The sequence below is a fragment of the Apium graveolens genome, chromosome 5, assembly GCF_009905375.1.
Source record: "Apium graveolens cultivar Ventura chromosome 5, ASM990537v1, whole genome shotgun sequence".
Lineage (NCBI taxonomy): Eukaryota > Viridiplantae > Streptophyta > Magnoliopsida > Apiales > Apiaceae > Apium > Apium graveolens.
Window position 1 is genome coordinate 301,633,050 of NC_133651.1, and position 11,888 is coordinate 301,644,937.

The 11,888-nt window shown below is 32.3% G+C and overlaps 1 protein-coding gene and 1 long non-coding RNA gene across 5 annotated transcripts; one reads left to right on the plus strand and one right to left on the minus strand.

Moving 5' to 3' along the window:
* Nucleotides 1–1,205: 1,205 nt before the first annotated feature.
* LOC141661970 (uncharacterized) lies at nt 1,206–5,278 on the minus strand. 4 transcript variants are annotated; one of them, XR_012550184.1, is made up of 6 exons: nt 5,124–5,278; nt 4,085–4,188; nt 2,024–2,191; nt 1,697–1,912; nt 1,431–1,566; nt 1,206–1,341 (listed from the first exon to the last, which is right to left on the minus strand). It is a non-coding gene; the product is annotated as an uncharacterized LOC141661970 (long non-coding RNA). The 4 variants fall into 4 exon arrangements; XR_012550182.1 differs by having other exon boundaries at nt 1,697–2,191; XR_012550183.1 differs by lacking the exon at nt 5,124–5,278 and adding an exon at nt 4,618–4,754 and having other exon boundaries at nt 1,697–2,191.
* A 784-nt stretch (nt 5,279–6,062) lies between these two features.
* On the plus strand, nt 6,063–11,067 carry LOC141659263 (protein ARV 2-like). The gene is made up of 11 exons (XM_074466059.1): nt 6,063–6,217; nt 6,922–7,060; nt 7,146–7,193; nt 7,293–7,382; nt 7,545–7,590; nt 8,061–8,143; nt 8,239–8,333; nt 8,979–9,045; nt 9,166–9,241; nt 10,071–10,220; nt 10,645–11,067. The coding sequence occupies exons 2-10, from the start codon at nt 6,962–6,964 to the stop codon at nt 10,193–10,195; spliced, it is 729 nt and encodes a 242-aa protein (XP_074322160.1). The 5' UTR covers nt 6,063–6,217; nt 6,922–6,961; the 3' UTR covers nt 10,196–10,220; nt 10,645–11,067.
* The last annotated feature ends 821 nt before the right edge of the window (nt 11,068–11,888 follow it).

An 11,888-nucleotide genomic window follows, 5' to 3' on the forward strand; every position in this document is an offset into this window, starting at 1 on the left:
AATATCTCATCCAAAAATAATTAAATTTCACCCATAAAATATGTTTATTCGAAATTTTGAAAAAACAGTAAAATAAAAAAAGATGAAAAAATGAAAATGATTAAACGGTGAAAAAGAATTGTACATATGCGAAATGGAGTATAGAAGGGGTGATAAAAACGCTAGATATGAAAACAGAGACCAACTCTCGTTGGTTGGAGAGAGTACTAGGGTAGAAAGGTGTTTTTATTTCATTCTGTTGCGTGGTTGAGTTCTTTTTGGGTAATTAAGGGCCTGTTTGTCACGCTACTTATAAGCCACTTATGGCTTATAAGCCCTTAACAGTTTATCGACGAGTGTTTGTCGACCCAATTTATAAGTTGAATTTACAACTTATAAGCTGATAAGTTGAAAGTTGGCAGTGACGTACTTTTTTCCAACTTATTTTCATTTTTTCACTTTTTTCTAAAGTTTTGATTTTAAAATATAAATTTTTAAATATTTTCTAATTTAAGATTCATGAACTAAGATAATTATATTTAATAATTATTTGTTTTAATTCATTTAAGTAAAAAAAAATTCTGACTTATAAGTAAATTTATCCAAACACTTATAGAATTTATAAGTATTTATCAACTTACCACTTATTTCGCACTTAATCATTTTAAGTCATAAGTTACTTATTTTAAGATTTCCCAAACGGGCACTAAGACATGTCTAAATAGGTAAACGTCATTTGGTGTGATAAAGGGGAAAGAAAATGTAGATCGGGCGCAGCAGGCTAGAAAATGAGGTGAATGCTGAATGGTTGATCACTTATTAACATCCACGAACCGTACACGTAATCAAAAGATAAAGAAAAAACAATAGAAAGCAAAAGTTGGATTATGATTGCCTTTTGCATAGATTTTTAAAAGGAGATTTAAGTGCACTTACTCTTATTTGAGCTGGTCATGAAAACACTGCCGGTGGAGTACTTGAAAATATAAATGTATGGTAAAATATGTCGGATGAAAAAAAATAGAGATTCGCAAACAAAATCAAAAAAGTAAAAAGTACTTGATACACTTCTAGCAGAAATACATAAGCCTTTGAAAATTTTCTTTGAGAGCCAGCAAGGGCATGATAGCCGCGTTACCACTTATAAATGACTCACTATCGGAGGTCTCAGGTTCCATATAATAGCGAGCTCGGTATGCTGCCAAGTGAGCATATAATACTGGTGGCACTGTCATACAAAAATTATGACTTAATACAAGTTGTATTAACAATTAAAGTGATAATTTACTTCAACGCTGGCATGGCTGCAGAGATAAAACTCAAACTCAATGGGATGGCAAATTTGGGAATCCACAACAGTCCCTGTGAATTCACATTTGAGAAGACAAGATTTAATCATTCTGAAACAGTATGTATAAACAGAAATTAGATTGTGAGGAACAAACGAATACCTGGTAGAATATTTCCACTCATATCCACTGAATTGTGGTCATGATGATTGTTGGCAAATAACCTAATACGGTGGCTTTTTTGAACCTCAACAAATGTAACTGGAGGCTGATAATCCTGCTCTAAAGAGGCACAAGCCTGTTTTCACAGTAAAAGCTGTTAAATACATTAGTTTTGAAAACATAATTCACAGAAAATATTGCAAAAAATCAATAAATGTAACAAGACAGAAAGCCAAATATTATGCTCAACATGAAAAAAATACCACCTTGCGAATGGCATCAAGTTCAGATAGAAGAACATGATAGAATTGCCCCTCAGCAACACCGTCCCTGCAGGTTGTGCTCATCCTTTGGCCATAAGAACAATGAATACCCTTTAAGGGCACCAGAATACTAATATAATAGATGATAATAAATAGCTGTAAAATATAATGCGTTGGGGTTTCTGCCCAGTCGATCTGCGAAATGACATGAGGAGTTCCCTATAGAACACAAATGGAACTGATGTTGTAAACAGCTTGATAGCAAAACCACGGAAATAAATCACACCTAGGGTTATCTGACTCTTTGTTGCTTCGGGGAAAAGCGTATACCTCCTGGACTCTGCATCTGTGGATAGAGTTAATGTGCACCTTCTCCTTTCTGTGGCAGTTGCTCTAGAAGATGTTGTGGTTCACCCTGGCTGGCACCAGAACCGTGAGGCTCTGAGCTCTCTCCCCCACATGGAAGTTCAGTTCGCCTCCTTTTTACCATGACAATAACTACATCCAGTGAAAACAAATAGCAAGATTAATATATAGGGACTAAAGAACTTTATAAAACAATGGTCATAGACCAGATCACTATTATAAACAGGGTAGTCAAATACAATTTTCCTTAGAAGGGTAGTCAACTCTCGCTCATATCTTAGACATTCAATTCTACTGTATCCAAACCACCAAGAAAAAATATAAAAAAAAAGTATCTTCCACAAGCACCCAAATCCCAAAACAACATGTCTTAATAAACATCCTCACCCCTCCCTTTCCCCTTATATATACAACAAACAACTTGCGTCATAGCTTTAATTAGTAACTCTCCCTCGCACACACATGACGTTTACATAAGAAGATAGTTTTTTATATCAACTAAAAAACATGTAAACATTCCCTTCGGCCCCTTATATCATTTTTAGCACAAGAGAATGTAAGAGAACTCAACAGCTTCAACAATTAGAATAAATTAACACGGCAATAAATTAAGGATCAAAGAAGAAAATATGTTTTATAGGCTTTAACCAAACAATCGAAAAACCGAACATTAAAAAGCCAAGTACATATAAGAAACAACCATATGTTTGGAAAATCAACTAAAACCCTCTTATTAAAAATAAATTACACAACAACGGTGATGTATATAGATAAATTCAAAAGTAAACATTAAAACTAAAGATCATGTAAGCCCTCAAAAGTAATAAATTGGTTGAACATATACACGTTTTGAAGTAAAAAATTATTTAAACCTTGCACGTATGTAAGCCATCAAAAGTAATTAAACCAGCGCCTAACCTAAATACTTCCCCTAAAACATTATTAAAAATTGAAAATTTGCCAAACCACATATAAGAGGTTAAAATAATAACAAAATTAAAATTTTATAAGAATGATGAAACAAACACCTAAAAATCAGTACAGATCTAATCAAATAAAGTGTAATAAACCCAAAAAGTAACTAGATCTAACAATTTAAAACATGCAATTGGTTAGAATTAAACGAGATATAACCTAAACCAGTAAAAAAGGTCAGAAATGTAATACCAGTGACGCGCTAAAAATCGTCTCCACGAGACCTCTATTTGATCAAAAACCACCTTCTACCTCTATTTGATGTGTGAAAATATATAGGGAAGGCTCCACGTAGTGTAATTTATATGGGAATGTTTAGGTTTTATGTGAAATGACGTTTCTGTCCCTACTTAACAATTACCATTGGTCCTCATCATGTCCCTTTAATTTACCGAACTTAGTTAACTAGGACATGACATGACACTTTTGTGGGACCATCATTTGGTATTATAATCAATATATGGCATTCTATGCTATTGGAGTACTATATGTGCCAGATATGAAGTGCTTGTTTAATATTATTAGTTATATTAATACTTAAAATGGAATAAAGAAAAAAAGTGGGGGAAAAAGAAACTTTTTATTTATCTCTTGCTCTCTAAGGACATGGTACAACACTAGACTAATTTCTTGTATGAAAATCTACCTTACATAGATGGAAGTCAGTTTCTGGTGTTGTGTGTGTAGCTGAGAAAGATGCTTAACTATGGGCAACAACTCATATCATGGCTTTTCACTAAAGAAAATTATTCAGGAAAGTTAATGATCAGCTAAAACATAATTTTCATTTTCCGTTCATACTAAACCGTAAAAATTACTCGGTAGCATGGTTCAGCATCATATATTATATGAAATTCCATACATATGTCAAATATGAAATTATTTTTGTATACGACAATAATCCACAGTGTGAAACCTCTCATGCCCTACTCAACGGTAAAAACACAAATCCGCGAACAAAAGTAATCAAAACATCAGCAGCATCTTCACTACTACATATTTAATACTGATATCTAATTAATCCCTAAAAAATATAGTAGGGTAGCACACCTTCCCATTAATCCCCTCGACGACCTTAGATTCGTCCTCTGTTGGGTAACTGAGGAAAGCAAATCCTCTTGGGCTATTTGCTATTTCGTCCATCACCAAATTCACTGCAAATACAAATAATTTATGTCAAGTGGACTCAATAGTGAAGCAACTTGGAATATGTCCAATCACAAACATATAATTGCGAATATTTCAATCCATGCCTTTTATAAGGTCTCAAACATTTTCTAAAGCATTTCACAAACCCTCTTGAGTAGAGGCGAAAAACAAGGACATTAGTACATACTCCACTTGAGTTATTAACATTGCTTCAATTTGTGGAAGCGCAAGAAAGAGTGTAACTATACACATATTAAACAACGGAAAAAACATGAAATGACAGGTGAATTCTGAATCGAGAAACAAAGGTCTATCTTGGTCGGAGCAAATGAAATATGATGAAATTAGATAAATTTGGGTACAATCTTTGGGAAATTTTCTTAAAAAATTTCATTCTTTCCTCTATTCCATTTCATAAGAATTTAAAATAGAACCTCATATCTTGCACAAAATTTGTTGCAACACTTTGGGGCACTATCAATTTTTTCCCGCTCTTCCAACATCTTCATCCTCGAAGTTTATCGTTCAATTCCCTCTTGGTTTTATTCCTTTTACTCGCACAAAGCATCATACTCATCACCTATTAATGATCACAAATTCGAAAATACAACTCAATTCAATCGAATAAATATTCAACTCTGCCTTCTACTCCAATCTTTCACAAAATTTCGTGTCCCAAACTTTGCACTCATTTTTTAACACCTGAACGTTTTCTCACAATTATTCATTCAACAATTTATTCTTATAAGAAAACCACACATTAGGGTTCTAATAACTTTAAGAAAACAAATGTTACAACTTATAAGCCTTGCCATTCTAATTGAACCACTAAACATGATTTAACTTCCGGATTATCCACTTAATTCAAATTCCCATACAAACATACACATTTACTTGAGGAGGGGGAAGGGGGGAGAGAAAGGGAAGGAGAGAGAGCTACTAGTATGAGGTGAAGTCGAAGAATCTTCCATGCTCCACCATTTCGAAGTTGAAAGGCGGCGTGTACTTCTCATAGTCTTGTTAGTACTTTCTTGTCGGTAATGATCCCAATACGACAGCGATGGCGACGCCATCCTTTCCGATTTTGTTTTGTGTATGTCTGACGATTTCATATTTGCCGTTTTAATTTTTTAAATTATTTAGAGCAAACGACTAACTACTAATTTACGTATAATCTATAAAATCAATTATAGTTACGAGTGATCTTATTAAATTCGTATTTACGAGTATTTTAATACAAAGAAGTTTTTATATTTACTACTAATACGAAATTAAAGATATTAACAATCAAAAGTATGCACCGGCAAACGTGTCAAACACAAATGAGAAAAGTATTTAGGAACGGAGAGAGTAACCTATTATTTTTTTAGTCAATTGTGTCGTCACACTTTGTTTACAAAAATAATTTGATATAAATTACGCAATTGTCAATAAAGATTTTTTTCGTATAATTTTTGAAAGCATTTTTTTTATCATAATAAACCCGCGGCCGCTACCCTTCGGGTACGTATCGAGTAAACCCACCGAGCGCATGTATACGTTTGTTCAAAGAAAAGAATGATATAAGTAAATGTGAGTATTATTTATATATTATTTTCATTGTTGTAAAATCGGTTATCGGTACTAATTAGTTTAGGTACCGATTAAGGATTAATCAGTATTCGGGAATTAATCGAACAGATTAATCGAAACAAAAACCGGATATCTTTAAATATTTTAATAATATTTAATATATTTCTTTTATTTATTATAAAATATATAATTCAAAAATATTTTATTAATATGAATCGAATTTCAAAAATTAAATGAACCAAATATTTTTAAAGAATTAAACAAAAATTAATCAAAGAATTTTTTAAAAATCTGAAATTTTTAGAATACTTAAATAATCTCATTCCCAACCGACTCTTTTACTCGTTGTGCGCACACACAGTACAGTTACTTTGTGGTATAGAACACCAGTTTGCAACCTTAAAGAGAAGCTGAGCTTCCAACTCTTAAAGCCCTCCTCCTACCGTTTATCTTTGATCACAGGTTAGCTAATTTACGTATTTTTTTCCCTTTTTTATACTTTGCCGATCAAGTGTTTGTTAGAATGCCTAAGTGAGCATCTTGAACCAATGCTTGTTTATCTTTTCTTGTTTAATTGAAACAAATGAATGAGTTGCGGGATCTTACTTTAGTTTTAGACGAGGCCATGACATATTTTAGAAATGCAGTATTCACAGAGAGCGAGAGAGAGGGAGAGAGAGGGAGAGAGGGGGGGAGAGAGGGGGGGGGGGGGAGAGAGAGAGAGAGAGAGAGAATACTAGTAAATGGGAAGGTTTGATATAGTGTCGTTAAAACGTCAAGTGGATCGCGAGAAAATCAACTATCTTATTGTACGCAATAAAAGGATCGAGGGTGTCTACTTCTATAAAAATTTACTAGTTGATATGTAGTGGCATCTGCATATGTCTATGTCTATGTGCTTCATACACATATGTAAATGACCATTTTCATGTCTAAAGTTAAAATATAGAATAGATATTTTTCTTCACGACTTCTTTACTTAATTTATATACCAATTCACAGCTGCAACCAAAAGCTTATACTTTAACTGTCTTAAAATTTACATTTTTGAATGAATGCCTTTTGTTTTTCAACTAATTCTATCATGCTTTGTTTCTTAGTTAATTTCCTTTTGTCTGCCAACATTTCCTAGTGAAAAAATCTCTCTGTTATGCTGTTTATTGCAGATATCTCATAAAAAAATACAAAAAAAAGAATAAGAAAAGAATGGGCTGTGAAAATACTCTTAGATGCGTCCACTGCGGGTTTCCACTAAAATCTTTATATATTCAATATTCACCAGGGAATATTCGTCTGATGAAATGTGTAAGTTGCCATTGTTTTTATCTCAGCTTCTTAAAAGATGCCCCCATCTCTTTCTTTACAATGATCTTGATATTACATTTGACAGGAAAGATGCAAAAAAGTTGCAGATGAGTACATTGAGTGCGAAAACATGGTAATGTTGCATCATCATGTCTAATATATATCTGTTACATTTGAATTGTAGTTTTGTTTTGGGTTGACAAGTTTCATATATTATATGCTGTTTCTGCAGATTCTCGTAATTGATTTAATCTTGCATAAGGAAAAGGTCTATAGGCATTTGTTTTATAATATGTTTACTCGGGAAACACTGAACTTTGAGGTACAAAATATTTGCCTACTTCGTTCGTATGAAATACCTTACTCTCTGAAATGAACTTAGCTAATGAGCTCTCTTTTCTAAATTTATCACAGTAACAAACTTGCTTCACCTGTATTTTCATTAAGTTAATCAGCTATATAATGCATGTTTCATTCTTTACAGGTTTGGCTGTGGAAACTTGCTTTCAGCTTTCTTATTTTGGATACTTGTATCTTTTTTCCAGTTAATATATTGAAACTCAATTATCATTTGCACACAAAAAAACTGCAGTTCCTTTGGTTTCTTATAGTTCTGTAAATTTTAAATGACTTCGGTTGTTAAAGTTTAGGAGGATTGATGGAGTTGGTCAAACTTAAACATGTAGAAGCACGCACGACATTGCAGCGTCATGTATGGAAGAAATACAATAGATTGATACTAAAATTGATTTTCAATGTTACCATCCTACTGAATTTTTTGATGCTATATGGTTGTTGTTCAAGATGCAGTCACCCAAAGCTTCTTAATCTATTTCTGAATTTTAGTTTTATAATCTATTATAGCTAAAGGTGTAAAGCTATAAACTGTAATTATGGCTGTGTTCTTTTTTGTAACTAGTTCATTCTTTGTAATCTCTTATTCCTTATATGAATTTTTGACATCAGTAATGTGGTATGTGTTAAGCCTTAGCTGACTCAGACAAAATATTTGTACTTAGTAGAATTGAAGATGGCTTGAAATCGTCCATGAGCTTTGCATCACTAATTTCGTGCTATGCGAAGGTTTAAGTTTTCTTCCTTTTTTGGTGTGTTGAAAGATATTTTTCATAATTAAGCTGTAATGTCTTTTGCTAAATGGTTTACCATCTTTAATGCAGTTGCTGATGGATGTTGGTTTCGGGAATCTGATGTTTCTTATGATGTTGTTTCTTGGGATAAGAGTTTTAACTAGGGCATCAGTTGGAACTACAAGGTACACATCTTGCCTCTTATCTTTGCTTCCTCTAATAGTTTTCTCAAGCTGACAATTGAAAAGTCAGTTAATGTCCTTGATTATGACATTTTTAACAAAAATTACTTGCAGATGATCATATCCGCTTCCTTCTTAATTATTAAAAATACTTCCGTTCCCGTATTTTTCACAGTGCTAGTGTTTGTACTTCTAACTATTTATTTTGATTGCAACTCAGAGAATGTTATGAATAACTACTGACTTTTTTTTAGTTACGTATACGTAAATGTCACATTCTTGATTCTTCTTGAAAGACTATAATTGTTAGGGGTCTTTACTATCATGTTGTCATTGTAGTTGCATCTCCAGTGGACCTGTATAATTTTTTCTTTAAGAATAATTCATTGCAGACACGTGTTAGTAATTCTTGACAGACAACTTTGAGTGAGTTCTGACCTCAGTTTAGCCACCATTAATCTGATCCAGTTGAACAGTTATCATGGGTAGTTTGCTTCTGTTCAGACATCGTAATCGAGGGTAAATTAAACTGATTGACATTAATGTATGATTAACTTAGTGTAGATAGAACTTCAAATTAATCCAGCAGGCTGTTAACTAAAAATTAAATATACTCGTTTTTTGCTAATCCATATTTCCATTCCGCAGCTTTAAAGATGCCCTGCTTGCAATCCTAGTTTCCAGCTACTTCAAGATCTTTCTCCTCAGCACAATGGTATAAATTTTGTAGTCCACATCTACTGCACAAAACTATTGCTTCTTCCTTTCTAATCAAATTAACTTTTAGGTACTAACTAGCTCGTAATCTCTGATTTTTTTATGTTAAATTCTGTAGATATGGGAATTTCCTTCTTCCGTGCTTTACATTAATGACATAGTTGTGCTGTCATCTAATACAGTGGCTTTAAAAGGTGAGAGAGTACACAATTTAAAATAAACCTGAATAGTGTGCCCTAAGTTTCACCAACTTGGTTATTAAATTATATTGCATTATCTCTTGTTTAAATATTGTTAACATGTCTCATGATTACTATTACATGTTAGACAGAGGTCAGAATCTGTATGTTTCTGTCGCTTTCATTAGTTATTTAAGTTAGTTTACATGCATCCATGGACGAGGGACGAGGTGGTTTGCCGGTGCGTCAACCACCTAAACTCTGAACTGCTGCAAATTAGTACTAAGATATTTATATCCAAATGTAATTTATATTTTGTAATTTAATAGTGAAATTTTGTGCAGCTAAAACTTCAGCCGGCAAAATATGTGAATAATTAAATTATAATATTAATAGAATTTTATAGTTTATTACTTTTGTTAGTATCAAATTATGTGTAAAATTTATTATGCATTTAATGTGTAACTTAATAAATTTTTGCCTGCTCCATCCCTGATGTAGATATTATAATATGAAAAGATGTCTCCCTATCTCTTCATCTAGCTTTATTGAATCTCGTATATTTATCTTATTTGTGATTAATTATGTCTCCCTATCTCTTCACACGATTTTTCTGTTGGCTTTTCATTTTGTTTAATATATAGAACATGATGTAAAAATATGGAGAATTTTATTTCTTCTTTTGGTTTAAATATTCTAGACTAGATGCCATTTCTTTTGCACTTTTAATATCAAATTTCATAAAGAATCTTATTAATGCAGTTGTATCTTATTAATGCAATTTGATTACTATTGCACGTCAAAATAGTAAGCACTTTGATTTTTTTGATTTCCTATGAACCAGTGATCACAGAGTCATCTATGCCCAGGTGCTTAGCAGTCTGCTTAAGTGCATATGCAGTAAAGTTCTTGGTGATGGAGATGTTGAATGGCGCCTTGTTAATTTTTGGCGGCATAGACTGGGCTTAGGAGAAGTTTGTACTTGTACAAAATGGTAAATTAATTATTGATACTGATAAATTGTGATATTGATCAAATGCTCTCATTGGAATTTAATCAAAAAGATTGTTTTCATTGAAGCGGATCTATCTTGTATAATTGAATACAAACTCTTCGTTTTGTATATGAGGGGAATGGAATTTTGGCTCGTACAAGCAATATATGACCATAAACACTGCTCAAACATGACCTAGTTCATAACACAATTAACAAAAACAAAACCCGAAAATGGCCCGTTTATTAGAATGTCATAGTTGTATATTATGTGGTATACTAGTATAGTCAGGAACGAGTATCAAATTGAATTGAGTTGGTTGCAGTAGAAAGCTGCTAGTTGAAGTAGTACATGTCTTTAATACCTCTGCATAGATTGAGAGAAGTAATCTATTATTTTTCTGATTTACGACATCATCTTCCAGGTTCCCAGGATATAGCTTCCTGGTCAAAACTTTTGGATGACAGCTTCTAGGTGAGACTTTAGGGAAGGTCTTGTAGAATTGCAGTCGGATTGTCGAAAGCTAATAATTTCTCCAAGTTGTGCAGTGAGCAAGTATCTATTATGCTATTCGAGCAAAGGCCTACATTTTGTTGTAACAAAATTCTTCTCATAACATATATATCGACATTTTACTATGTATTTGATGATTGCATATTTGCATTCTTGAAAATGTGAAAAAACTGCGAGGTATAGTGACTGTTTCGGTACGAATGGGCTATCAAGCCCATTTGAGTTTTTAATGGACTGTTGGCTAGAAACGATATCGGGCTTTTCCATATATGTTCAAAGTATCCGATTAAATTAAATTATATATATTTCATTTACAAAATTAATTCATTATTCACTAATAATTTTTCCACTTTACGCAGATATTGTACAGTTGTGTAGGTACTGTTTCTAGGACCACATTGTACGAAAATAGCAAACTTTTATGCGTAGATGGTATGCGTACTAGATTGTGTATCTTATATTTTTGATGCGATAAATGGATTTCATATTATTCTGTATTGAATATTAGATAAATAATAAAAAAAATAAATCATGATAATCTATATTTACATACTGCAATTTTAGGAATCGTATATACAATAAACTACTGCACTACTGGTGAATGCAGGGAGTTTGTAAATTGTATGGCAAATTACCATGGCGTCTAATCTATGTTGTAAATTTAATATTCGGCGTAACTTATAAGTTTGTTGGTTCCGTAAAAAAACTTTTAAGTTGTTGGCAAATAATATAAGTGTTAAAAAGTAGTGTTAAGCTAATCATTCCACTGAAGTTAACCAACCATATATGTCCGAAATTGCATTACTGATCCATAATATTAGATTATAAGAAACTCGAAATCTTATTAAATATTTTATTTTTTTTATCGAAAAATGGATGGTGTCTAATTAAATAAATGTGGATGTAGATATGAATTAAGTTCAATCTAATCCGGATCCTAGTAATTGACAGTTCTACGACGAGCGCCTAACAAAAACTTTATTTATGTGATATTTTATTCTCACTTATTTTTTGGTTTCATCACCTTTTCGTTTTATTTTTTATGATTTATATTATAACTCTAATTATATTATTTTTCTTTTTTTATTTCTATATGACTTGTTATTTTATATATATTATTTGTACCCGTTTTTTGAATTTTAGAAGCCATATTTT